We start from the raw sequence: 27045 nt of genomic DNA on the forward strand, positions 1-27045 counted from the left end.
GAGTTTCTTGCTAGGCAGTGTCAAGTTAATTAAGGAGGATTATTTCTTGTTAAGTGCCTTGTTAATGGCCAAACCTGCTGCATTAATATTCAGCTTCCTATCTTACCAAATGTGCCAGACAAGCTAGATGTCAAGAATTCTTGGCATGGTAGTCAGAGCGGGTACCTGATGACATCAACTGGCCACTTTCTTCAAAGGAGTTCCATGTTGGTCACTGGGCTGCAGCATCTGAAGACATACTCCATGGGAACTAGCCACATGTACCCCATTTTCATAGACATTAGCATCCAATTTGTGCCAGCCTCTAAGAACCCTCATGGTACATCTCCAATCCATTTACAGGATACTCCCTCACTTCAATGCTGCACTGGCAACTCTCATTATAATGCTGCAGCAAGGACACTGTGCGCTGAGGGTGAGGGATAGTTGAGAAGTGGCTGTTTCCTAATCTGTAAGTAGGAGCCATTGTTTAAAAATAAGGTACTGCCCATTTAAGACAGAAATGAAGCAAAATTCTCTCAGAGGCAGAGACTTTGAATATTTTTAAGGTGGAGGTAGATAGTGTTTTCGTAAGGAAAAGGGTGAAAGGTTATCCGAGATTTGAAGTTTCAGTTGGATTAGCCATGATCTCATTAAATGGCAGAGCAGATTTGAGCGGTTAAAGGATCTACTTCTGCTTCCTGTTTGTATGAGATGAGGAGAAATGTCTTGTGAAGAATCTTTGCAATTTACCTGAGAGGGTGTGGAAGCTCAGTCAATGCACATGTTCAAGACAGAAGGTGATAGATTTTTGGACATTAAAGACATCAAAGGATGCAAGGACTGGGGAAAAAAATGGCAGACATAGATAATCAGCCATGCTTGAATTGGATGGTGGCAGACCAGGCTTGATGGGCCGAAAGGCCTACTCCTGTTCATATTTCTTCTCATCCCATGTAAGCCTCAAGGTAACAAAGGATGATGGTTTTAGCAGCAGATGAGCTAAGGCAGAGTGGAATCAGATGTTGTTAGAGAGATGGGAAATGGTGGTTTTAAGAAATGGCATGAGATCAGATCAAAACCAGCTCAACACCTGGGAACTAATGGAGAGGAATGGACAGAGAGAGAGAGAGAGACTGGAGTCTGGGTCTATGTGAGTGAGAGTATACAATGGTATAATGAAATAATATCCTACAAATGAGGAGATTGTGCAGGTTTCCATTTCTGATTACATGTCCATTAATATTAACTGCTTTAAGATTATAGACCATAAAAAGCCTCATAAATAGAGCCCTGTTTAAGGGTTTCTGTGAAACACATTTTCAGGCAAAGATGTTGAATACTTTTCTGAATATATGGAGCTGTGGATTCAGAAAGAGAGAATTGATGTGCTGGAACAACAGCTGATTAAAGCTTTACAGATATCAAACAGTGACTATTACAACAACCTGATGAGGGAGCAGTGCTCCAAAAGCTGGTGCTTCCAAATAAACCTGTTGGACTATAATCTGGTTTTGTGTGAGTTTTAACCAAGTAGTGACTGACCTTTTCCATCTGGCGAGTCCAGGTTCCACTGGCTCCATCCTGAATGCAATTTTGTAGTGACATAATCACTGTTATCTTAAAACCAGCATCACAAAAAACAGATTATCATCTCATCACCATGGTGCTCTTATGGGATCTTGCTATGCTGAAAAAAGGTTTGGCATTTCCAATATTACACCAGTGACTATTTATCTTTGGCAGTGAAGCACTTTGCAAGGTCCAGTGGTGGTAAAAAGTCCAACTAAAAGCAGATCCTCCTTTTATTCTTTAGAGACCTTCACTGCCTGTTGAAAAAAAATCTGCTAATAAGTCAATCCTAGACCTTGTTGATTGGTTGAATTTCCTCCCAATCAGTAAACAGGGAGAGATGATGTGAGCGAGGTCAGAGGTGATGCTTCTGATGGAAGTCATTTGAAACCTATTCCAAAGTTGGTCACTTTGGAGTGGCTTGGCCTCATTTACAGAATATTCCAGAAACAGGTTTGAGGAAGCGAAGTCTATGTCTCTGAGGACTGTGGTGAAATATGTACTTGATTTGTTTCTTCCTTCACTTGTGATGAATATACAATGTTCAGCAGGGACTGACAATGCAACATTGCTTACTCTTGTTAATGCCGAGCTGGCAGCAGAAATGGGTCCACAAGGAATCGTCCGCAGGATTCTCGCCAAGAGCTGACAAAAGATATTAGGCTTCTGGGGATTTTAAGCATTACTCACTGCTGGGACCTCACATCCCACTACAGTAGCATCTTCTTTTATTCATTTTTATCCCTGTTCAGAGACGAATGTTATGTTTTTCCATATTCAATGTGACAATCCTTGGGAAGGGAGCGCCGTTCACTTTATGTCCTGTTTAAGATGTTATCTACTCCCGTCTCAGGTGTATTGCACTGTTCGCACCAGCAAAGGAAATCAGTAGAGAATCAAACAGCACAGAATGAGGCCACACAGTCGATCATGGCTCTGCCAGCTTTTTGAAAGAGCTTTTTAGTTAGTCCCACTCTCTGTTCTAAGTAACTGGTGTGGAGGAGCTGGTATTGGACTGCAGTGGACAAAGTTAAAAGTCGCATGACACCAGGTTATAGTCCAACAGGTTTATTTGAAATCACAAGCTTTCGGAGTGTTGTTCCTTCACCTCATGAAGGAGCAGCGTGCCAAGTGCTTGTGATTTCAAATAAACCTGTTGGGCTTTAATCTGGTGTCATGTGACTTCCAACTAAACAGCTAGGAAAGTCCTGAATCACGTGTTGTCCCAGGGGCCTGGTTGTCTGATCCAGTTCCTTTTGACTGATGCTTCACTTGTGTTGGAAATTTGAATTTTACTGAGTGAACTAGCACGAGGCCAATGTATTATTAACGGCTAAAGTGCAATTATTAGTTCTGGCTGTCTCAGAATTCTTCTCATTTATCTGTTATGCTCCCTGAAACTGCCAGGCTTATTTAAAGGAATGGTATCTGCTACTGTAGTGTATTAAATAATGGTCTTTCACCACAAGGTGCTTTGTAAGATGGAAGCACAGCATTATCTTCACTTTATTACTTGTAATGGCCCTCTCTATTGACTAAGATTAGGCGTAATTCTTACAGCCATTCCAAACTTGCAGTCTGTACCACCTGGGAGGGCAGCAGAGACCTCGAAAAACCACCACCTTCAAACCTGGCCCTCCAAGCCACACACCATCCTGACTTAGAAAGAAATCAACATTCTTTCATGGTCACTGGGTCAAAATTATACACCTTCCTTCTTATCCAGACGTCATATGATAACAAGTTATAGTCCAACAGGTCTTTTTTGAAATCACAAGCTTTCAGAGCTTAAAATAATCCTGTCGGACTATAACCTGGTGTGATGTGACTTCTGAGTTTGTCCATTCCAATCCAACACTGGTACCTCCGCATCAGTCCTTCTTGTCTGCACAGTGAGTTTACTGACATCAAAACGATTGCAGCTGTTCAAGAAGGTGCCTGACTGTCACCTTCTCATGGACAATTAGAGATGGGGAACTAAATGTTGGCTGTGTCAATGATGCCTGCATCTCAGGAATGAATAATGTTTAAAAAACTGAACATTTTGCTGAGCGGGTTCAAGTTCAGACTATAAAATAGCTTGGTATTTGTCCCAAATTGGTAATAAATGAACAATCTGAGACATAAAGTTGGAACTTTTTCAGATGTTTTCTAAATCTTGTCTGACAGTGCCATGGTCAATCTGCGAATACAGACTGCTGAGTCTGGATGTTCTAAGTTGAGATTTTTGTTCTCTTCCTCAGCATTGAGAACCTTCATCTTGTTAAGCGTTTGAATAATGTAAAGCTAAAGTATGAACTGAAATTTTTAAAAAAGTTACAGTTACTTAAAGTCTTTGTGGGGATAGGGAAGGCTGGATTGTTGCAATTCTTGTTGCAATTAGCTTGAAATTCTTTTAACACCTTGGCACTGAAAATAGGAACCCTGCAGTGAAATGTACATGAGGCTGTGATACCAACAGATTTAGTTGATGGATGTCATGACATGTGTATAGTGCGAGTGGCCAACAGAACTTCTTTGAGTTCTAAAGATATCAAAGGACTCAAAACACTAACTCGCCTTCTGTCTTCATAGATGCTACAGACCCGCTAAGTGTATCCAAAGATTTCTAATATTTGCAGGATTTTACTTTTATTTGGCCACCTTGCTGGGCTATTACTGTCCCAAGCTTCTTGCTCACTGGATGCATGCCACAGGATCACTCTGGGTTCCAGGGGCTTAATATCCGATTATCCATACAATTCAACAAGTGGTTTGCAATGATCTCTGATCACAAATAAAAATAGTTTTAGTTATTGCAGTTTAAAACAATCACTTGATAGTACATAAATATAAATGTTTCAGGGGCTACTTTGAGGATGCTGCTGGATGTATAGTGACAGAAAGCTACAAATTAACTTCTCTGGAACTGGCACATCATTTCTGCTCATTTCCTGACTCGTGTATATGCCAATGGTTGCCATGACTCCAGAACCCAAAGTACAATCTGAGAAAATGGAACAGGGTCTTCATAACCAAATTGACCAAGAGATAACATTAGATATGTATTTAAAAAGCAGAAAATGTGCGAGAAACTCAGTAGGACTGGCAATGTCTGTGGAGAGAAAATGTTTGAGTCTGATAGAACATAGAACATAGAACATAGAACAATACAGCACAGAACAGGCCCTTCGGCCCACGATGTTGTGCCGAACTTCTAACCTAGATCAAGTACCCATCCATGTACCTATCCAAATGCCGCTTAAAGGTCGCCAATGATTCCGACTCTACCACTCCCACGGGCAGCGCATTCCATGCCCCCACCACTCTCTGGGTAAAGAACCCACCCCTGACATCTCCCCTATACCTTCCACCCTTCACCTTAAATTTATGTCCCCTTGTAACACTCTGTTGTACCCGGGGAAAAAGTTTCTGACTGTCTACTCTATCTATTCCTCTGATCATCTTATAAACCTCTATCAAGTCACCCCTCATCCTTCGCCGTTCCAACGAGAAAAGGCCGAGAACTCTCAACCTATCCTCGTACGACTTCCTCTCCATTCCAGGCAACATCCTGGTAAATCTTCTCTGCACCCTCTCCAAAGCTTCCACATCTTTCCTAAAGTGAGGCGACCAGAACTGCACACAGTACTCCAACTGTGGCCTAACCAAAGTCCTGTACAGCTGCAACATCACTTCACGACTCTTGAATTCAATCCCTCTGCTAATGAACGATAATACTCCATAGGCCTTCTTACAAACTCTATCCACCTGAGTGGCAACCTTCAAAGATCTATGTACATAGACTCCAAGATCCCTCTGTTCCTCCACCTGACTAAGAACCCTACCATTAACCCTGTATTCCGCATTCTTATTTGTTCTTCCAAAATGGACAACCTCACACTTGGCAGGGTTGAACTCCATCTGCCACTCCTCAGCCCAGCTCTGCATCATATCTAAGTCCCTCTGCAGCCGACAACAGCCCTCCTCACTGTCCACAACTCCACCTATCTTCGTATCATCTGCAAATTTACTGACCCACCCTTCGACTCCCTCATCTAAGTCATTAATAAAAATTACAAACAGCAGAGGACCCAGAACTGATCCCTGTGGAACTCCACTTGTAACTGGGCTCCAGGCTGAATATTTACCATCTACCACCACTCTCTGCCTTCGACCGGTTAGCCAGTTTTCTATCCAATTGGCCAAATTTCCCTCTATCCCATGCCTCCTGACTTTCCGCACAAGCCTACCATGGGGAACCTTATCAAATGCCTTACTAAAATCCATGTACACTACATCCACTGCTCTTCCCTCATCCACATGCTTGGTCACCTCCTCGAAGAATTCAATAAGACTTGTAAGGCAAGACCTACCCTTCACAAATCCGTGCTGGCTGTCCCTAATCAAGCAGTGTCTTTCCAGATACTCATAAATCCTATCCCTCAGTACCCTTTCCATTACTTTGCCTACCACAGAAGTAAGACTAACAGGCCTGTAATTCCCGGGGTTATCCCTATTCCCTTTTTTGAACAGGGGCACAACATTCGCTACTCTCCAGTCCCCTGGTACCACCCCCGTTGCCAGTGAAGACGAGAAGATCATTGCCAACGGTACTGCAATTTCCTCTCTTGCTTCCCACATAATCCTAGGATATATCCCGTCAGGCCCGGGGGACTTGTCTATCCTCAAGTTGTTCAAAATGTCCAACACATCTTCCTTCCCAACAGGTATCTCTTCTAGCTTATCAGTCCATTTCACACTCTCCTCTTCTACAATACGGTCCCTCTCGTTCGTAAATACTGAAGAGAAGTACTTGTTCAAGACCTCTCCTATCTCTTCCGACTCAATACACAGTCTCCCACTACTGTCCTTGATCGGACCTACCCTCGTTCTCGTCATTCTCAGGTTTCTCACATACGCATAAAATGCCTTGGGGTTATCCTTGATCCTATCCGCCAACGATTTTTCATGCCCTCTCTTAGCTCTCCTAATCCCTTTCTTCAGGTCCCTTCTGGCTATCCTGTATCCCTCCACTGCTCTGTCTGAATCCTGTTTCCTCAACCTTATGTAAGCCTCCTTCTTCCTCTTTACCAGACATTCAACCTCTCTCGTCAACCAAGGCTCCCTCACACGACCATTTCTTTCCTGCCTGATAGGTACATACATATCATGGACACGTCGTATCTGCTCTTTGAAAAAGTTCCACATTTCCACCACATCCTTCCCTGACAGCCTATGCTCCCAACGTATGCTCCTCAAATCCTGCCTTACAGCATCGTAATTTCCCTTCCCCCAATTATAAAATCTACCTTGTTGTGCGCACCTATCTCTCTCCATAACCAAGGTGAAAGTCACAGAATTGTGGTCACCATCACCAAAATGTTCACCCACTAACAAGCCCACCACTTGTCCCGGTTCATTACCGAGTACCAAATCCAATATGGCCTCCCCTCTGGTTGGACAATCTACATACTGCGTTAGAAAAGCTTCCTGGACACACTGCACAAACACCGCCCCATCCAATCTACTTGATCTAAAGAGCTTCCAATCAATATTTGGGAAGTTGAAGTCGCCCATGACTACGACTCTGTGGCTTCTGCACCTTTCCAAAATCTGTTTCCCAATCTGTTTCTCCACATCTCTGCTGCTATTGGGGGGCCTATAGTAAACACCCAACAAGGTGACTGCACCTTTCCTATTTCTGACTTCAGCCCATACTACCTCCAGAGGCAGATCCTCTGGAGGTATAAACAATTGCAGCATGATATGACTCTTCTAACTGAAGATGTCACACTGGGCTCAAAACATCACCTCTGCAATTGTTTATAATTTACATAAATGATTTAGAGTTGGAAACCAAGTACTGTTTGTCAGAGTTTGCTGATGACACTAAGATAAATGGTAGAGCAAAGTGTGCAGAGGTTACTGAAAGACTGCAGAGGGATGTAGATAGGGTAAGTCAGTGGGCAAGGGTCTGGCAGATGGAGTACAATGTTGGTAAATGTGAAGTCATCCATTGGGTAGGAATAGCAGCAAAACGGACTATTATTTAATTGATGAAAAATTGCAGCATGATGCTGTGCAGAAGGACCTGAGTGTACTTGTGCATGAATCACAAAACATTGGTTTGCAGGTGCAGCAGGTAATTAAAAAGGAACATGGAATTTTGTCCTTCATTGCTAGAGGAATGGAATTTAAAAAGGGGTGATTATGCTGTAGCTGAATAGTGTGCTGGTGAGGCCACACCTGGAGTACTGTGTGCAATTTTGGTCTCCTTACTGAGAAAGAATGTACTGGCACTGGAGGGGGTGCAGAGGAGGTTCACTAGGTTGATTCTGGAGTTGAGGGGGTTGGCTAATGAGGAGAGACTGAGTAGACTGCGATTATACTCATTGGAATTCCGAAGAGTGAGGGGGATCTTGTAGAAACAAGATAAGATAGAAGCAGGGAGATTTAAGCTAGAAATAGGGGGCATCGCCTCAAAACAAGGGGGAGCAGATTTAGGACTGAGTTGAAGAGGAACGTCTTCACCCAAAGAGTTGTGAATCTGTGGAATTCCCTGCCCAATGAAGCAGTTAAGGCTATCCTGTAGAATGTTTTTAAGACAAAGAGAAATAGATTTTTGAACAGTAAATTAATTAAGGGTTTTGGTAAAAAGGCGGGTAAGTGGAGCTAAGGTCATGGAAAGGTCAGCCATGATCTTATTGAATGGGGGAGCAGGCTCGATGGGCCAGATGGCCTACTCCTGCCCCTTTTTTATGTTCTTATGTTTCTCTCTCCACAGATGCTACCGGACCTGCTGAGTTTCTCCAGCACTTTCTGTTTTTATTTGGGATTTCCAGTGTTTTGCTTTTATTAAATATGATTTGCTGGATTTGCCATGCTACTTACCATTTCTCTTTTTGCCAGATTATTCAGAGACTATGGACCAATTGAACAGTTTCTTGGGTGATTGCTACTACTCCCTCACCACCGATCGAAGTTGAAATAATCTCTTTTAAGTTCAGTATAATGGCTTCTTCCTCCTCCTGCAGCTTGAGGATAATTACACAAAAGTTGCAGATTGTCACAAGTGAGTTCCCTACTGCTTAAGTATCAGTGATACAGATTCATATTTTATGATTATTCAGTATTTATTATTGAAATAAAAGCAACGATTGGATAAACATCGTGATGTTGCAGCATCTGCTGTGAAAAGTGCCAACATGCTTAAGCACTTTTTATAATATAGTGCGGTAACAAGACTGGAGCTGGAAGAAACTTAGCAATTCATCATGCCATATTTGTCAACAACTTTAACAACACATCTGAATCCTTGAAAGAAAATACATGTCTGAGAGCAATTGGAATTTTCATCCCAATAATTGCATTTCTTTGTAGCTGTCCCATTTAATCCCTTTTTAAAATTCTTTCATGGGATGTGGGTATCACCAGCAGGGCCAGTGTTTGTCATCCATCCTGAACTGCCCTTGAACTGAGTGGCTGCCTAAACCCATTTCAGGGAGTCAAGATGTGGAGATGCCAGTGTTGGACTGGGATGGACAAAGTCAGAGTCATATGACACCAGGTTATAGTCCAACAAAAACCTTCTGAGCTCTGCTTCTTCATCAGGTGACTTCTGACTTTACTTGGGGTGGAGTTGAGTCCCCTACATTCCAAGAATAAGCTATCAGAGGTTTCAGATGAGGAGATAAAATCACATTTATCTTAAAGATGTTAGAGAAATGGATTCTGGTGTGAGTACGTGTAACAGTTGCTATTGGGCACTTTCAAGAGATATTGTGTTTACTTGAAACTTGTAAAGGAATGTTTTGGGATTAATGAGATTATAAGTTTACCATGTATTGAATTTGTGTTATAAGTTAAATAGATTGGTTTATTCTACCTTATTTTCAATTGTTTTGCTTAACAAACATGTTTTACGGTTAAAATAAAATTTGCAATATTGCAGACTTCTGTGTCAGTGAAAGACTTTGTTAAAACCAAATCAAAACATAAATATGATCTATCAAGCCAAATTTCAGTCTAGGATCTGATCTGTTCATAACAGCAAACAGAAAGGTGAGCAATCTCTTTGCTAAATAGGATTAAATTTTATGTACAATCCTGTTCGTAAACTGATTTGTTCGTGAACGGGGTTGTTTGTATGTCAAGGCGCTACTGTATTTCCTATAGCAATTGGCAGCCAAGATAGGGATCTGAAAAGAGACTTCTGCTGAAGATAAAAGCAAATGCTTCAATCTTATCATTTGCATTGATGTGCAGGGCTCCCCTATTACTGAGGATGGGGATTTGTGTGGAGTCTTCTTCTCCTGTGAATTGTTTAATTGTCCACCACCACCCACAGCTAAATGCGGTATGACTGCAGAGCTGAGATCTGATGCATCGCTGTCGAATTGCTTAGCTCTGCCAATCACTTGTTGTTTCTGCTATTTAACACACATGTATAGACCTGCGTTGTAGGTTTACCATATTGTCACCTGAGCTTTAGGTATGTCAGATTCTGCTCCTGGTGCTCACTTCTACCCATGCTGTTATGGACATATACATTTCTGACAGGTTCAGATGCAATCAAGTTGGTTTTTCTCTTCTGTTGGTTTTCTTACCATCTGTTGCAGAACTGGTCTAGCAGCTACGTTCTTTTGGGTTTGACCAGGTCAATCAGTAGTGTTGCTATGGAGACATGCTTGGTGATGATCTTTGAAGTCTCCCACCCTGGATATGTTCTGTCACCTTCAGCCCTCCTTCCAAGCGGTATTCAACATGGAAGGGGACTGATTCTTCAACTGGGCATGGGGAACAGTACGTGCTAATGAGCAATAGGCTTCCTTCTCCACATTTTACATGATGCCATGAGACTTCATGGAGTCCTGTGACGCACAAGAAGATAATTCCATTTAAACTGAGTCCAACTCCACACTTTTATTTGTGTTAACCATGCTCCATCAAACTGACCCCAAATGATTACTAACTCCCTTGATATTTATGCAGTCAAATCTCACCCAATTAACCCTTAATTAATGTGTCCATCATCTGTTGCCACATTCCATGAAGTTTTATATATCTGTTCAGACCATATTAGATGATAACAGGCCAAGAGCTACTGTTGAGGACTCCCAGCCAACTCCCTATATACCACTGTGCCACCACTCTGCTGGGTCTGTCCTACCAGTGGGACAAGGATGGTGATGGTGCTGATTAAGGTATGACTGTGTTAGAGTGTTGCTTGACTAGTCTGTGGACTGGCTCTCCCAACATTATCACTTGCCCTCAGAGATCAGTGAAGATGATTGTGTAGGTTCGACAGAGCTCTGTTTGCTGTTGTTTTTCCAGTGCCGAGGTCAATGGCCCATGGTCTGTTTGATTTCATTCCCCTGAGATTTTATCGCACTTTGATAGAACTGAGTGTATGGCTTGCTAGGCCAACTCAGAAGGCAAATAAGAATTAACTTTGGACTCTATCCATACCTATTGTTTACTCCTTCCCCTCTCCCCCCTCTCGTCTGCATATTAACCGATATTTTCCTACCTACCATCTGAGGAAGCGTCACCAGATCCAAAACGTTAATTCAGACTTCACAGATGCTGGCGTATCTGCTGAGCTTTTCCAGCAACTTCTATTTTTGTTTCTGATTTACAGCATCCGCAGTTCTTTCGGTTTTTATTAAGAATTAACCACAATTGTATTTTCCTGGCCAGACCACTTAAGGACAGCAGATTTCCTTTTCAAAAGGGAATTAGTGACCCAGAGGATTTTTTAAAATGCCAGTAAACAATGGTTACATACTAACTATTTGACTTTTAATTCTAGATGTTTTGAATACAAATTACACCATGGGTGATGGTGGGATTCACACCCATGTTCCCAGACCATTACCTGTGTCCCTGGATTACAAGTCCAGCAATAATAGTACCACAGTACTGCCTCTGTCTAATTTATTCTGAGGTAAATGATTGCTGGCATTGGAAGAGGCTGATAAAAGCAAAATACTGTTGATGCTGGGAATCTGAAATAAAACAGTGCTGGAGAAACTCAGCTGCTTCTTTGGAGAGAGAAACAGAGTTCATGTTTCAGGTAAGCATTACACTGGACTTGAAACAGAAACTCGCTTTCTGTCTCTGCAGGTGCTGCCAGATGTGCTGAGTTTCTCCAGCACTTCCTATTTTATTTCCAGAAGATGCTAGTCAATATATGAGAATAATATGACAATCCAAGGAAAAAGAAAGGAACTTCTCACTCCACAGGAGGTGAGTCTGACAACATTGCAGTATTTCCCGAACTTCATGTTTCACTGTTACAGACGCTTCCTTTAAATTTTGATATTTTATGATGAAAAGGAATCCTATTTTGTGAAGCATTTTGACATTGGATTTCTCTTCAGTAGTGTTATTGGGAATCTGGTTCATTATTGGCAGCTTCACAGAGAGTGCACTCCCAGTACTGAGCTAGGAACACTGGTCACACATTGTGCTGCAAAATCACAACATGACTTCTCCTGTGGCTGTGTCTTTGAGAGTTGAAAATGTGATTGATTGAATTATTTTCAAACATTGATATTTTGATTTTTGTGGAGCTTTTAAACTGGAAAATTGTTGTTGATAATGTTAGCAGAGGTAAATTAAGTGTGTTCATAGGACATTCTTGTACCTCCCCTAAAGTGACAGACAGAGGCATATGTCACAACACAACCGAGAGGAGAGTTTCCATTTGATCCTTTGAGCAGATGTTGGGAATGGATATTGGGAAGTTATACACCCCCAGCCATATTATTCTATTCTTTAATTTTCATGGATTGAAAACAATGGATGCACGGTGTTAAAAATTCTTGTTTGCTATATTTGGACAGGACATTGGCTGGATGGGTTTAGGTTACAGTACAATGCTTTGGAATATACTTTTTTATGTCACAGTGACGCTATCAGCTTACATTTTTTTAAAAATGTCCCATCAAAGCATGTTGGTAATATCATACATTAGATGTAGGTTCCCACATGTAAACACTGGACCTGAAGAGCATTGATACAGGGCCTGAAGGTGAACTGGATGGAGAGGTGACAGCTGAACCTTTTTTGCAATGTGTCAATGTGGGAGATATTTCTGTTATTTAAGTAAACCTCCTTATCTGTACCCTAACATGTAAATAGACTGTACTGAACCTTTAGCCTAGCTGCCAGTCACTGACGACGATGAAAGACCTATCCTGAATAATCAGAATACAAACTGTGGGGCTCAGTGGAAGGAATGTAATACCCAAATTGCCAAAAAGGCCCTGACTGTAGTAAATCCCTGTCTATTGCGATGGTGAACCTGGCTCACTATCTGCCCTTGCACTTTGGCATTTATCCCATACTGTTAGCAGTCAACCACATTACCTCGAAAGGAAATATTAAGTTTCAAAGTTTATGTTCCCAATTGATTGTTTTGATTCTGTTTAATGTTTACTCTTCCTGATGTGGTTGGTATAAAAGACCTGGATCAGTTGGTGCTTTGACTTGTTCTGGCTTCATACTTAATTTCATCTTGAATGGTTTCATTTGAGCTATGCAGTCACCAAAAGTAGTTTAGCATCTGTCTTTTCCGCTTTTATCCTTGGTGCTCTACTTGACTCTGAGGTGAGGTAATGATCACCATCCACGCCATCGCTAGGGCTGCCTATTTCCACCTCTTTAACATTCCCTGACCTGCCCCTTCCTCAGCTCAGCCACATTCTATACCATCTTTCACATGTCTAATTCAACATACCCTTGCTGGTCTACTGTCTTGCATAAACACAAGTTGTATTGCTTATTGAAAATTATGAGCAAATCCTCCCTGAGCTGGGACAGCTACCAAGTGATGTAAAACCCTTAAACCTCTTGGTATTCCCACCTCTCCCTTCCCTACTTCAAGGCAGGAACCAAAACCTACTTCTTTGATCAAGCTCTTTTATCGCCTGTCTAAGTGCCTCCTCATGTGAAACAAACACAGTGACTGCTGGAGAAACTCAGCAGGTCATGCACCATCTGTGCAGTGAGGAACAGAGTTAACATTTCCAATCCAATAACTTCTTTAGCACTGAAAGGTGCTGGAATTTAACAAACATTTTTTATACATTATATAAAAGTTTAAAAAACACGTAATTACACTTTTCAGTTCTGAAGAAGAGTCATACCTGACTCAAAACGTTAACTCTATTTCTCTCTTCACTGATGCAGCCAGACCTGCTGAGTTTCTCCGGTAACTTATGTATGTATTTCAGATTTCCAGCATCCACAGAATTTTGTCTCTTTATATGGATTGGTGTCAGGTTCATTTTAACCAAGTGTGCTGTTTTGGAAAATGTAGGGGGAGATGGCTCTCAGGGAATATAACACGAACAGCCATGTTTCTGGTATTGAGACTGGCTCTAATGTAATGAGGGGTATGTCAGAGGCACAGGCACACATTTCTGAGGCCAGCAGGAGAAAATCAGAATAGTGAGTTGTCTCCCTGGTGCTATTTCAAGGATATCTCAGAGAGGGTGCAGAATGTTATCAATGGGGAGAGGGACCAGCAGAAGGTCATTATACACATTGTAGCTAATGACATAGGAAGGGAAAAGGATGAGATTCTGAAGAGAACATATAGAACGTTAGTCAGGAATTCAAAAAGGAGGTCCTTGAGAGTAGTAATATCTGGAATACTCCCGATGCTACAAGGTAGTGAGGGTAGGAATGGGAGGATCGAGCAGATGAATGCATGGCTGAGGAGCTGGTGCAGGGGAGAAGGGTTCACATATTTAGATCATTTGAATCTCTTCTAGGGTAGAAGTGGCCTGTACAAGAAGGACAGATTGCACCTGAATTGGAAGTGGACTATTATACTGGCAGGGAAATTTGCTAGAGCTGCTTGGGAGGATTTAAACTAGTAAGATTAGTGAGGGGGGGGAGCCCAGGGAAATAGAGAGGAAAGCGATCAATCCGAGACTGGTACAGTTGAGAAAAGGAGTGAGTCAACAGTCAGAGCAGGCAGGAACAAAGCAGAGAACAAGGTAGGACTGATAAATTAAACTGAATTTACTTCAATGCAAGAGGCCTAACATGGAAGGCAAATGAACTCAGGACATGGTTAGGGACATGAGACTGGGATATTGTAGCAATGACAGAAGTGTGGACGGACAAGATTGGCAACTTAATGTTCCAGGATACAAATGTGAAGGAACGGATAGAAAGGGGTCAAGAGAGGAGGAGGAATGGCGTTTTTGATAAAGGATAGCAATACTGCTGTACTTAGGGAGGATATTCCTAGGAATACATCCAGGGAAGTTATTTGGGTGAAACTGAGAAATAAGGAAGGGATGATCACCTTATTGGGATTGTATTACAGACTCCCTAATAGTCAGCCGGAAATGGAGAAACAAATTTGGAAGGAGATTTCAATTATCTCTAAGAATAATAGGGTGGTTCTGGTTGGGGATTTTAACTTTCCAAACATAGACTGGGACTGCCATAGTGTTAAGGATTTAGATGGAGAGGAATTTGTTAAGTGTACAAGAAAATTTTCTGATTCAGTACGTGGATGTATCTATTAGAGAAGGTGCAGAACTTGACCTACTCTTGGGAAATAAGGCAGGGCAGGTGACTGAGGTGCCAATGGGGGAGAACTTTGGGGCCAGTGACCACAATTCTATTAGTTTTAAAATAGTGATGAAAAAGGATAGACCAGATCTAAAAGTTGAACTTCTAAATTGGAGGATGACCAATTTTGACAGTATTAGGCAAGAACTATCAAAAGCTAATTGGGGGCACATGCTCGCAGGTAAAGGGACGGCTGGAAAATGAGAAGCCTTCAAAAATGAAATAATGAGAGTCCAAAGGCAGTATATTCCTGTTAGGGTGAAAGGAAAGGCTGATAGGTATAGGGAATGCTGGATGACTAGAGAAATTGAAGTTTTGGTTAAGAAAAAGAAGGAAGCATATGTCAGGTGTAGACAGGAGAGATCGAGTGCATCCTTAGAAGAGTATAAAGGCAGTAGGAGTATACTTTAGAGGGAAATCAGGAGGGGAAAAATGAGATATGAGATAGCTTTGGCAAAAAGTGTTAAGGAGAATCTATTGGGATTTTATAAATACATTAAGGACAAAAGGGTAACTATGGAGAGAATAGGGCCCCTCAAAGATCAACAAAGCAGCCTATGTGTGGAGCTGCAGGAGATAGGGGAGATATTAAATGATTATTTTGCATCAATGTTTACTGTGGAGAAGGATATGGAAGATATCGAATGCAGGGAGATAGATGGTGACATCTTGAAAAAATCTATATTACAGAGGAGGAGGTGCTGGATGTCTTGAAATGCATAAAAGTGGGTAAATGCCAAGGAGTTGATATTGTGTACTATAGACTTCTGGAAAGCCAGGGGAGTGATTGCTGGGCCCCTTGCTGGGATATTTGTATCATCGATAGTTACAGGTGAGGCGCCGGAAGGCTGTACGTTGGCTAACATGGTGCCACTGTTTAAGAAAGGTGGTAAGGAAAGACCAGGAGCCTCTGGACCAGTGAGCCTGACATTAGTGGTGGGCAACTTCTTGGAGGGAATCCTGAGGGACAGGATTTACATATATTTGGAAAGGCAAGGACTGATTAGGGATAGTCAACATGTGCGTGGGAAATCATGTCTTATGAGTTTGATTGAATTTTTGAAGGAGTAGAAAGAGGATTGATGAGGGCAGAGTAGTGGATGTGATCTATATGGACTTCAGTAAGGCTTTCAACAAGGTTCCCCATGGGAGACTGGTTAGCAAGGTTAGATCTTATGAAATACAGAGAAACCTAGCCATTTAGATACAGAACTCACTTGAAGGTAGAAGACAGAGGGTGGTGGTGGTGGTGGAGGTTACTTTTCAGATTGGAGGCCTGTGACCAGTGAGTGCCACAAGCAATGGTGCTGGGTCCACTATTTATTGTCATTTATATAAATGATTTGGATGTGAACATAAGAGATAGATGTAGTAAGTCTGCAGATGACACCAAAATTGGTGGTGTAGTGGAAGGCAAAGAAGGTTACATGAGAGTATAATGGGATCAGCATCAGATGAGCCAATGGGCCAAGGAATGGCAGATGGAGTTTAATTTAGGTGAATGTGAGGTGCTGCATTTTGGAAAAGCAAATCAGGGCAGGACTTATACACTTAATGGTAAGGTCGTGGGGCATGTTGCTGAACAAAGAGACCTTGGAGTGCAGGTTCATAATTCCTTGAAAGTAGAGTCGCAGATGGATAGGATAGTGAAGAAGGTATCTTGTATGCTTTCTTTTATTAGTCAAAACATTGAGTATAGGAGTTGGAGATCATGTCGCTCTACAGGACATTGGTTAGGCCACTTTTGGAATATTGTGTGCAACTATGGTCTCCTTCACATCGGAAGGATGTTGTGAATAAATCGATGAAGATAAATAGACGAGGTCTGTTCCCTGGTGTGAGGGAGGCCAGAACTAGAAGGCATAGGTTTAAGGTGAAAGGGGCAATCTTTTAATGCAGAGGGTGGTACATGTATGGAATGAAATGCAAGAGGAAGTATTGGAGGCTAGTATAATTACTGCATTTAAAAGGCATCTGGATGTGTATATGAATAGGAAGGGTTTAGAGGGATATGGGCCAAGTGCTGGCAACTGAGACTAGATTAGGTTGGAATATCTGGTCGGCATGGACGAGTGGGACCGAAAGATCTGTTTCCATGCTGTACATCTGTATGAATCTGATTTATAACTTTGATGTACATAAATGTCTGCCAAAACCAAATATATCTTTTCCACTCTATCTGCACTCTTCAGGAACTATTCCACAACAACCTGGTCCACTTCTCTCATCCTCCCCCACCAAAAAAAAGCATGTTGTTCCTCCTCCACAGGACATCCAATACAATGATACGAAGAGTAGCACCTGCTCTTTTATCCCCTTCCTCACTGTCCAAGACCCCAAACAGTTTTTTTAGTGATGCAGCAATTTGCTTGTACTTCAAGATAATTCACTGTATTTGCTGATTATGATCTTTCACACTGGGGAGCCCAAATGTGTATTTGGTGGTTACTTTGCAGAACAACTCTGCTCAGACTGCATGCTTAACCTTGACCTGCCAGTCACTTGCCTCTTCAATGCACCATCTTATTCTCATATTCTCATTTTCGCCCTTGACCTGCTGTAGTGTTCCAGTGCACACTGGAGGAACGGTCATTTTCTGATTTTAGCCTTCTGGTATCTACATAGTGTTCAGCAACTATTGACCATGAACTCTGTCCTCTATCTTGCTTTTTTTTTGCTCCCTCGGTGTTTTTATTATTTTGCTTTCGGTCAGAACCAGTCTTTATTTTGCTATTAACACCTATTCCACAACTTGCGCTATTCACTTTGTTTTATGTTTTAAGCCCTGTTTACAACTAACCCCTCTCCCCCACTTGCCCTCCAGTCTTTCCCTGTCCTTCCCTTTTGTTCCACATGACCCATCCCTTCCTTTCTCAACTGCGTAAGATCCCTCTCATCTTCACCTATCTTCAGTTCCAAAGAGTCACATCTGACTCGAAATGTTAACTCTGTTTCTCTCTCTCCCAAGGAGCTGACAGGTCTGTTGAATTTCTCCAATATTTATGTTTATTTCAGTTCTCCAGCATCCAGGATACTTTCCCTATGTTTATGTTCAGTGTTCATTTTGTTCAGACTTGATGTTGGTTCTAATACATCCGTCTTAATCCACAATATTTGCAGTGGAAAGAATGCAAAGTTTCAAATAATGTTGGCATTATACAGAAAGCTTACTTTTTAAACTTTTTTTTCCCTTAACCCCACTGCATCTATACTGTAGTTTAGTAAAGAAAATCAAATACATTGTAAAATACGCTGCTGAATCACTGTGAATATATTCCGTACTTCTAAGAAAATCTAATATCAATCACCTTCCTGTCATTCAGTTATTTCCAGTCTAAGTTTATTTTGCAGGGGACTCAAAACTTTTAAAGACTTATGCAGTTAGTTTCCGTGAATTGGAATTTTTTCTGCATGTTCTGTTTTATTCCAAGTGCAAAGCCAACTAATGTGACCCACAGTGGTTGGGGCCTGTCCTAGACCATACACCTATGTCATTGTTCATCAGTTAACCTCAGCACAAGTCAGAGGCTGCCAGAAAGAAGGCTAATCCCCTTCCAAACTAGTTCAAGTCAACTGGGCACCACGAGGAGGTGATCCTCATGTGCACAGCACCTGGTGTTTGGCTGGGGTGGGTAAGATAATCTGCAACAAACCAGCGCTTTCTTGTGAGGGGGCCAGGTTAGGAGCTGTATGAGCAGGCGGGGTCACCTGGTCCAGATCACTGACCTCAACACTAATCCAGGTCTCTGGGGCCCTCCCTTATTTCCTGGATGGCTTGACCTATCACTGGTCCAGGCCCAGAGAAGTCAGTCTCTGCACCCTGAGAGGATCCTAGTTTTGAGAGTTCTTAGTCAACGAATTTTGAGAAGATTTGTAGCTCAGGTTGAGGTTCTGGATGTAGGCAAACATATAAATAGAAAGCAGGAAACATCAGCAGTGCTTCGTCTGGAGACTCACTGAAGATTTTACCCAGTATGGTGACAAAACGTCTGAAAATGAACCTTTCAGCTCAGTGAACAAACCTATATCAAGTTCTTAGTCAATGGTATTCTTTTAAAAATCTTCCTCTGCTGGAAAGAGTAAAATTGTAGTACAATAAGTAATAGACTAGCAAAGAGAAGTGAGATTGCTAAATTTAGTTTTCCAATCTGTAAATTAGAGGAGAGTGTCAACGTAGTTTCCCAACTAATGCAAATTTTGCAGTTGAATTTCTCGCATTTGGGATGTTGCAGGCATCAGCAGAATTTTAGATGTTAGAGGTGATTTTCTCGAATTCCTAAGCAGCAATTACTGTTTTATAGACTATTGAATTATTTTGGAACTTTGGAGAAAAAAAGTCAAAACAACGACACTTTTGAAAAGGGAGAAGGACAGACAAAGGCAGCACATGGTCAGGTCAGTGCAAGAGAGAGAGAGTGAAACCCACTGCTAACTGACATAGCAGTGAACCTGCGCAGTTACTGTCTTTGCTGTTTGAATTCATGCATCACTGGACATTGGAGTGTGTCTAGGAAAACTTAACGAACAGCGAAATTCACAACTGATCTTGGAGGAACCTATTTGGAAGAGGTCACAGCACAGAAACAGATAAGTGAATAGTTTTAAGTACAGTGTTGCCGTAAATGCACAATAGTGAGTAGAGTGGGTTATTTTAGCCTGGACCAGTATTTTGTATAGGAATAAGTGCTATTTTCTGGGTCTGTAGATTGGAAGAAGCAAAAATGGCCTTTAGTAGAGTGATATGCTCTTCTTGTCGCAGTTTACATGTTACTGAGGATTAAATCTGCAACAAATGCCGTTGGTTGTGAATCCAATCATATTGATTGGATCAGTTGGAGTGACAGTTGGAGGCAATGAGGAATGTATAAGAGCAAAAGGATGTGATGGATGGCAGTTATAGGAAGAGAGAAAAGCTGCAGATACAGTCAGATAAATGGGTTAACTCCAGGAGAGGTAGGCAGGTTGTGCAGGAGTCATCTGTTGCTATCCCCATTTGAAAAGAGTATACCTGTTTTGGAGAAAGTAGGGGGTGATGACTTCTCAAGGGAATATAGCACAGACAGCCAAGTTTCTGTTATCAAGACAGGCTCTAATGTAATGAGGGGTTCGTCGGGTTCCAAGCGATCGATTGTGTTGGGGGACTCTCTAGTCAGATGTACAGACAGACATTTCTGTGGTCAGCAACGAAAAATCAGAATGGTGTGTTGCCTCCTTGGTGCCAAAATCAAGGATGTCTCAGAGCGGGTGCAGAATGTTTTCAAAGGGGAGAGGGACCAGCAGAAGGTCATTGTACACATTGCAACCAACGACATAGGAAGGGGAAAGGATGAGATTCTAAAGGGAGAATATAGAAAGTTAGTCAGGAATTTAAAAAGGTCTTTGAGGGTAGTAATATCTGGATTAATCCCGGTGCTACAAGCTAGTGAGGGTAGGAGTTTGAGGATAGAGCAGATAAATGGCTGAGGAGCTGGTGTATGGGAGAAGGATTTACATTTTTGGATCATTGGAATCTCTTCTGGGGTGAAAGTGACCTGTACAAGAAGGACGGATTGCACCTGAATTGGAAGGGGACTAATATTCTGGCAGGGAGATTTGCTAGGGCTGCTTGGGACGATTTAAATTAGTAAGATGGGGTTGTGGGACCCAGGGAGATACTGAGGAAAGAGATCAATCTGAAACTGATACAGTTGAGAAAATAAGTGAGTCAAGCAGTCAGGGCAGGCAGGGACAAAGCAGAGAACAGAGTAGGACTGATAAATTAAACTGCATTTACTTCAATGCAAGAGGCCTAACAGGGAAGGCAGATGAACTCAGGGCATGGTTAGGAACATGGGACTGGGATATCGTAGCAATTACAGAAACATGGCTCAGGGATAGACAGCACTGGCAGCTTAATGTTCCAGGATACAAATGCTACAGGAAGGATAGAAAGGGAGGCAAGAGAGGAGGGGGAGTGGCGTTTCTGATAAGGGATAGCATTACAGCTGTACTTAGGGAGGATATTCCTGGAAATACATCCAGGGAAGTTATTTGGGTGGAACTGAGAAATAAGAAAGGGATGATCACCTTATTGGAATTTTATTCTCGACCCCCTAATAGTCAGAGGTAAAATTGAGAAACAAATTTGTAAGGAGATCTCAGGTATCTGTAAGAATAGTAGGGTGGTTATGGTCAGGGATTTTAACTTTCCAAACATAGACTGGGACTGCCTTACGGGTAAGGGTTTAGGTGGAAAGAAATTTATTAAGTGTGTACAAGAAAATTTTCTGATTCAGTATATGGATGTACCGACTAGAGAAGGTGCAAAACTTGACCTACTCTTGGGAAATAAGGCAGGGCAGAGACTGAGATGTCAGTGGGGGAGCACTTTGGGACCAGCAACCGTAATTCTATTATTTTTAAAATAGTGATGGAACAGGATAGACCAGATCTAACAGTTGAAGTTCTAAATTGGAGGAAGACTAATTTTGACGGTATTAGACAAGAACTTTCAAAAGCTGACGGGGGCAGATGTTTGCAGGTAAAGGGACCGTTGGAAAAGGGGGCCCTTCCGAAATTAGATAACGAGTGTCTAAAGATAATATACAGAGGAACCTCAATTATCCAAAAGAGATGGGCGGGAACTATTTTCGTTTGGATAATTGATTATTTGGTTAATTGATTCAGTGCCTCTCCTCTGGGGCTCGGAGTTTTCTGAAGTTTCCTTTTTCCTTGCTCTGCCTGCCTTGCTCCCTCTCTTTGTCTCAGGGTTTGTTTCTGAGCAGAGACACACTTGTGTGTAAAGGACCAGCAGTAGTGCTGAAGACCCCACCCTCACCCCATCAGTTAAATAGGATTGACACAGTGAGCACTTGCTAAGTCCGCTCCCTGTTTAGGAGACTAGGCAGTAGCACACTGTGCATGAGGGCCCTCCCCCAACCCCACCCTCATCCTCCCCCAACCCAATGCAACATCGCCCTGCCATCTGCACTCACCCCGCCCCAGATCTCATCCAAACCCACCCTCTTCTAACCTCAACCCCATCCAACCCCACCCCCATCCAAATCCGAACCCCCTCCATCACCAGTTCCCCATGCGTCCCCTCCCACCATCCGCCCACCAGTCCGTTCCTGTCCGACCCTGCTACCCTGCTACCCTGCTACCCCCATCCGCTCCCCCGTCCCCTCTCCGGGGCAGCCGGACTGGGTACCAACAGTAAGACTGCAGCTGTCTTTGAGGCAGGGCGAGTTTTAAAATAGCACACACAACCACACGCAGCCACACATACATGCGCACACACCCACATGCCACCACACGCACAGACACGCAGCCACATACACAATTTTTTACTGCAACTTTTTGACAGGTTCCACCTTTACCCTGTACAGGACAATGTTGGAGAGATTATCTGGGGAAGGGGGGTTTAGGATAGACCCTTGTGTAGAGCTCCAGGGAAAGTGTGGAGAATGAGAGAGGGCATGTGGTCAGTCATTTGGAGACAGTGCCTGGGCTCCCATCGATGTCCAGGACTGTTCTTGGCAGCATTTCCATAAGCCGGATTCATTTTTAATCATTGTAAACAAAAGACATGATCAGTGTTGAAACACCTCTTTGAGGTAATGTTTCTATTGGGACCTTGAGATCTTCTTCAGATAATATGAAATTCGGATAATTGATACAGGGAAAAAGAAGGAAGCATATGTCAGGTATAGACAGGAGAGATCGAGGGAATCCTTAGAGTATAAAGACAGTAGGAGTATACTTATTCAGGAAATCAGGAGGACAAAAAGGGGACATGAGATAGCTTTGGCAAATAGGTTTCAGGAGAATTCAAAGGGTTTTTACAAATACATTAAGGACAAAAGGGTAACTAGGGAGAGAATAGGGCCCTGCCAAGATCAGCAAGGCAGCCTTTGTGTGGAGCTGCAGGAGATGGGGGAGATACTAAACGAGTATTTTGCATCAATGTTTACAATGGAAAAGGACATGGAAGATACAGAATGGAAAATAGATGGTGACATCTTGAAAAATGTCCATATTACAGAGGAGGAAATGCTGGATGTTTTGAAATGCATAAAGGTGGTTAAATACCCAGGACCTCATCAGGTAATCCTAGAACTCTGCGGTAATTGTGGGAAGTGATTACTGGGCCCTTTGCTGAGATATTTGTACCATCAATATTCACAGGTGAGGTGCCAGAAGACTGGGGGTTGGCTAAGGTGACACCACTATTTAAGAAAGTGGTAAGGACAAGCCAGGGAACTATAGACTGGTGAGCTTGACGTTGGTGGTGGGCAAGTTGTTGGAGGGAATCCTGAGGGACAGGTTGTACATGTATTTGGAAAGGTAAGGACTGATTAGGGATAGTCAACATGGTTTTGTGCATGGGAAATCATGTCTCACAAACTTGATTGAGTTTTTCGAAGAAGTAACAAAAAGGATTGATGAGGGCAGAGTGATGGATGTGATCTATATGGACTTCAGTAAGGCATTCAAAAAGGTTCCCCATGGGAGAATGGTTAGCAAGGTTAGATCTCACAGAATGCAGAGAGAACTAGCCATTTGGATACAAAACTGACTTGAATGTAGACCAGCGGGTGGTAATGGAAATTTGTTTTTCAGACTGGAGACCTGTGACCAGTGGAGTGCCACAAGTATTGGTGTTGGGTCCACTACATTTGTCATTTATATATATGATTTGGATGTGAACATAGGAGATATAGTTAGTAAGTTTGCAGATGACACCAAAATTGGAGGTATAGTGGACAGCGAAAAAGGTTACTTGGATTACAACGGAATCTTGAACATATGAGCCAATGGGCTAAGGAGTAGCTGGTGGAGTTTAATCTAGACAAATGTGAGGTGTTGCATTTTGGCAAAGCTAACCTTAGCAGGACTTATACATTTAATGGAAAGGTCCTAGGGAGTGTTGCTGAACAAAGAGACCTTGGAGTGCAGGTTCATAGCTCCTTGAAAATGGAGTCGCAGGTAGATAGGATAGTGAAGAAGGCGTTTGGTATGCTTTCTTTTATTGGTCAGAGTATTGAGTGTAGGAGTTGGGAGGTCATGTTGTGGCTGTATAGCACGTTGGTTAGGCCGCTTGTGCAACTCTGGTCTCTTTCCTAGTGGAAGGATGTTGTGAAACTTGAAAGGGTTCAGAAGAGATGTACAAGCATGTTGCCAGGGTTGGATCATTTGAGCTATAGGAAGAGGCTGAATAGCCTGCAGCTGTTTTCCCTGGAGCTTGAAGGCTGAGGGGTGACCTTATAAAGGCTTACAAAATTATGGGGGGCATAGATAGGATAAATAGACAAAGGCTTTTCCCTAGGGTGGGGGAGTCCAGAACTAGAGGGAATAGGTTTAGGGTGAGAGGGGAAAGATATAAAAGAGACCTAAGGGGCGACTTTTTCACGCAGAAGGTGGTATCTGTATGGGATGAGCTGCCAGCAGAAGTGGTGGAGGCTGGTACAATTGCAACATTTAAAAGGCATCTTGATGATTATGTGAATAGGAAGGGTTTGGAGGGATATGGGCCGGGTGTTGGCAGGTGGGACTTGATTAGGTTGGGATATCTGGTCGGCATGGACGAGTTGTTTCCGTGCTGTCCATCTCTATGACGCTATGACATGTAATGGGCTAATGCTGTGCTGGGAGAACCTGTTCCTTCCAAACATTTACTTTAATTGTAAAATTTGTCAAAGTCCATCGCAAGATATTTTAATTTGAAAATTGCACATGCTGTATAAAAATTCAACCTGCCTTCATACAACTTGTGCCACTCTTAGGAGCTTCAATACAATTGTAATAGCCTTAATATTTTCAATAATCATTGCAATTTAGCCTGAAGGCAAAATATTTCCAATTGAAAACAGCAAGAGAAATACATTTTTCTCTTTAAACATTTTGTATGCACAGTGTTCTACTGAGTTGCCTCAATGCAATTTCAATATTTCTAATCATGTAGCAAAGTTTGCCAGGAGCCATCAGGAAAAGTATTTTACAGATTTGTTATCGTAATCAAATTATTCTAGTTAGTGGACCATTGGAAATTGTACATCATACCAGCAACCTCAAACACAGTTGAAGATATTTCAAACAATTTAATCAAGGACACATTGCATCAATTTCTTGTTTAGAAAGTTACGTCTGGTCGGGATATATCAATTCTGCTATCACAAAGGAACTCAATTTGCGAAGTAAAATTGATGCAGCCCTTAAAACATAAACAATGCTTGTATCTATAAATTTATGCTAAAAAGTGAAAAAAAGCTTCAAAAGATTTCTATGGCTGTCAGCCCTAAGCCAAAATTGCATAAAATTCAAACTTAAGAGCACAACATTCAAATTACAGAAATTTATGTAGGTTTTAATTCTAAAGTCAAAATCTATTTCATATTTCAAAAATGGGAGACTTTAAAGGTGTATTTCAAATTGATGGTACCCTTAACCGTTTAATCACTGCTCATGAACAATTTAATGTTTACTATAGCATCCAACCACAACACATTCAACCAACTGTTACATTCTGAAGCAGCATACTGGTTGCATTGATTCATTAGGCAGCATACAATAACAGAGTATTAATGTATGGGGAGACTGCTGTACATACTTTGTGATTTTTTTAACCTTATTTATGGTTAACTAAAAACAACCAATCTTTTCCAGGTTAGGAGGTTATGAGCCTCAAAGTGGCATTGATGTTATCCTCCATTTTAAATTTTCCATTATGAATTTACTGACCAAAATGCCTCTTCTTTCCATTCTGCCAAGATCAAAAGAAGACCTTATTTCAACGAGCTTAAAGCAATGATAATGTAAATTTGGACCCCCGGGAGGGGCCTCTCGGTTCCGCGATCAGTCAAATAAACGTGAGCAGCTGTGTCTGATTCAGCAAGATTTAACAATTTATTATGACGCCGGACATAGGTTATCCAGCAACACAGGGGTTAAGCACCTCTGTGTACTCTAGAAAAGTTGTGCGCTTTAGCTTAAAACACAGGCAACCTTTATAGCTCTCTTAACAAACAGAACAACCTTAATTGCAAAATTAATCCAATAAAATGAAATGAAATAAAATGACAAATAGATATACAATTAAACCATTGATTTTCCTGTGAACTGACTTGTTTTGCGTGTCTTAGTCTCTGGGACACCTGGTTTCCAAGGTCAGTTTAGGATACTTTAATAATGTCATATCTTACTTAGTTAATTCATACTGTTTGCTAATCTCTTTCAATTAGGAATGCAGTTTTCAGCAGAGTTAGATGCCATTGTAAACAAAATTGTTAATTTGCTCCTAGAAGCCATTTAGTTATGTTATTTGCATTAAGAAACCATTTTGTAGTTAGTAAAGGCATGCAATAAGTGTTACATTGTTACCTTGTTCCGTACTCTCTGTCCTCCTCCTAGCCTTTGCTAGCTTTTCAACTCTCTTGTCCTGACAACAGCCTAAATCCAGATTTTAGATCCTAAATAAGACTTGCATCAATTTGTCTGTTTTATGTAAATAGCAGCTGTTGCACTTCAGCTCAATCCATTGTGGCCCAAGGTTTAAGGACCAATTACATTCAGAGGTGTTCATCCTTTAGCCCCTCATTTGGAAAGTTGGCCTTAGTGAGTTGATCTGAAAAGCAAGCTTGGCTTCACAATTGAGTTTGTCACTTTTCATCCACAAATGAGGCCGCACAAGCCTTAACTTCAAATGAAGAAACTGCTGGTATGTAGGAGTGGAGTCAAGCTGGCAATGGAACTTTGAGATAAAAGCCTGACGAAAGCATCTCAAATTGAGCTCAATTGGAGCAGCAACTAAACCCTAACATAAACCCTGCCAGAATTTGAAATGGCTGACAAAAGGGACATCAACATAAAAGTAAGAGCTGATTTGGCACTTACTGGTAGTGGTCAAGATTATTTTCAAATGTTATGAAGGTGTTGAGG

The 27045-nt window shown here is 41.8% G+C and overlaps 2 protein-coding genes across 4 annotated transcripts in view; one reads left to right on the forward strand and one right to left on the reverse strand.

The window, feature by feature from the left end:
- Positions 1-8925, forward strand: part of LOC148139747 (uncharacterized) — a 126843-nt gene extending 117918 nt beyond the window's left edge. The window contains exon 5 of the mRNA XM_087980254.1: positions 8443-8925. Coding sequence (XP_087836380.1) covers positions 8443-8485 — 43 coding nt within the window. The 3' untranslated portion in view covers positions 8486-8925. The remainder of the gene's footprint in view (positions 1-8442) is intronic.
- The window catches only part of LOC122540450 (tumor necrosis factor receptor superfamily member 5-like), a 210596-nt gene that overhangs the window by 105702 nt on the left and 77849 nt on the right, over positions 1-27045 (reverse strand). The gene's annotated exons all lie outside the window — the stretch shown is intronic.

This window comes from Chiloscyllium plagiosum, unplaced genomic scaffold (assembly GCF_037043375.1).
Source record: "Chiloscyllium plagiosum isolate Xiang-an unplaced genomic scaffold, Cpla_swu_hap1 HiC_scaffold_37, whole genome shotgun sequence".
NCBI lineage: Eukaryota > Metazoa > Chordata > Chondrichthyes > Orectolobiformes > Hemiscylliidae > Chiloscyllium > Chiloscyllium plagiosum.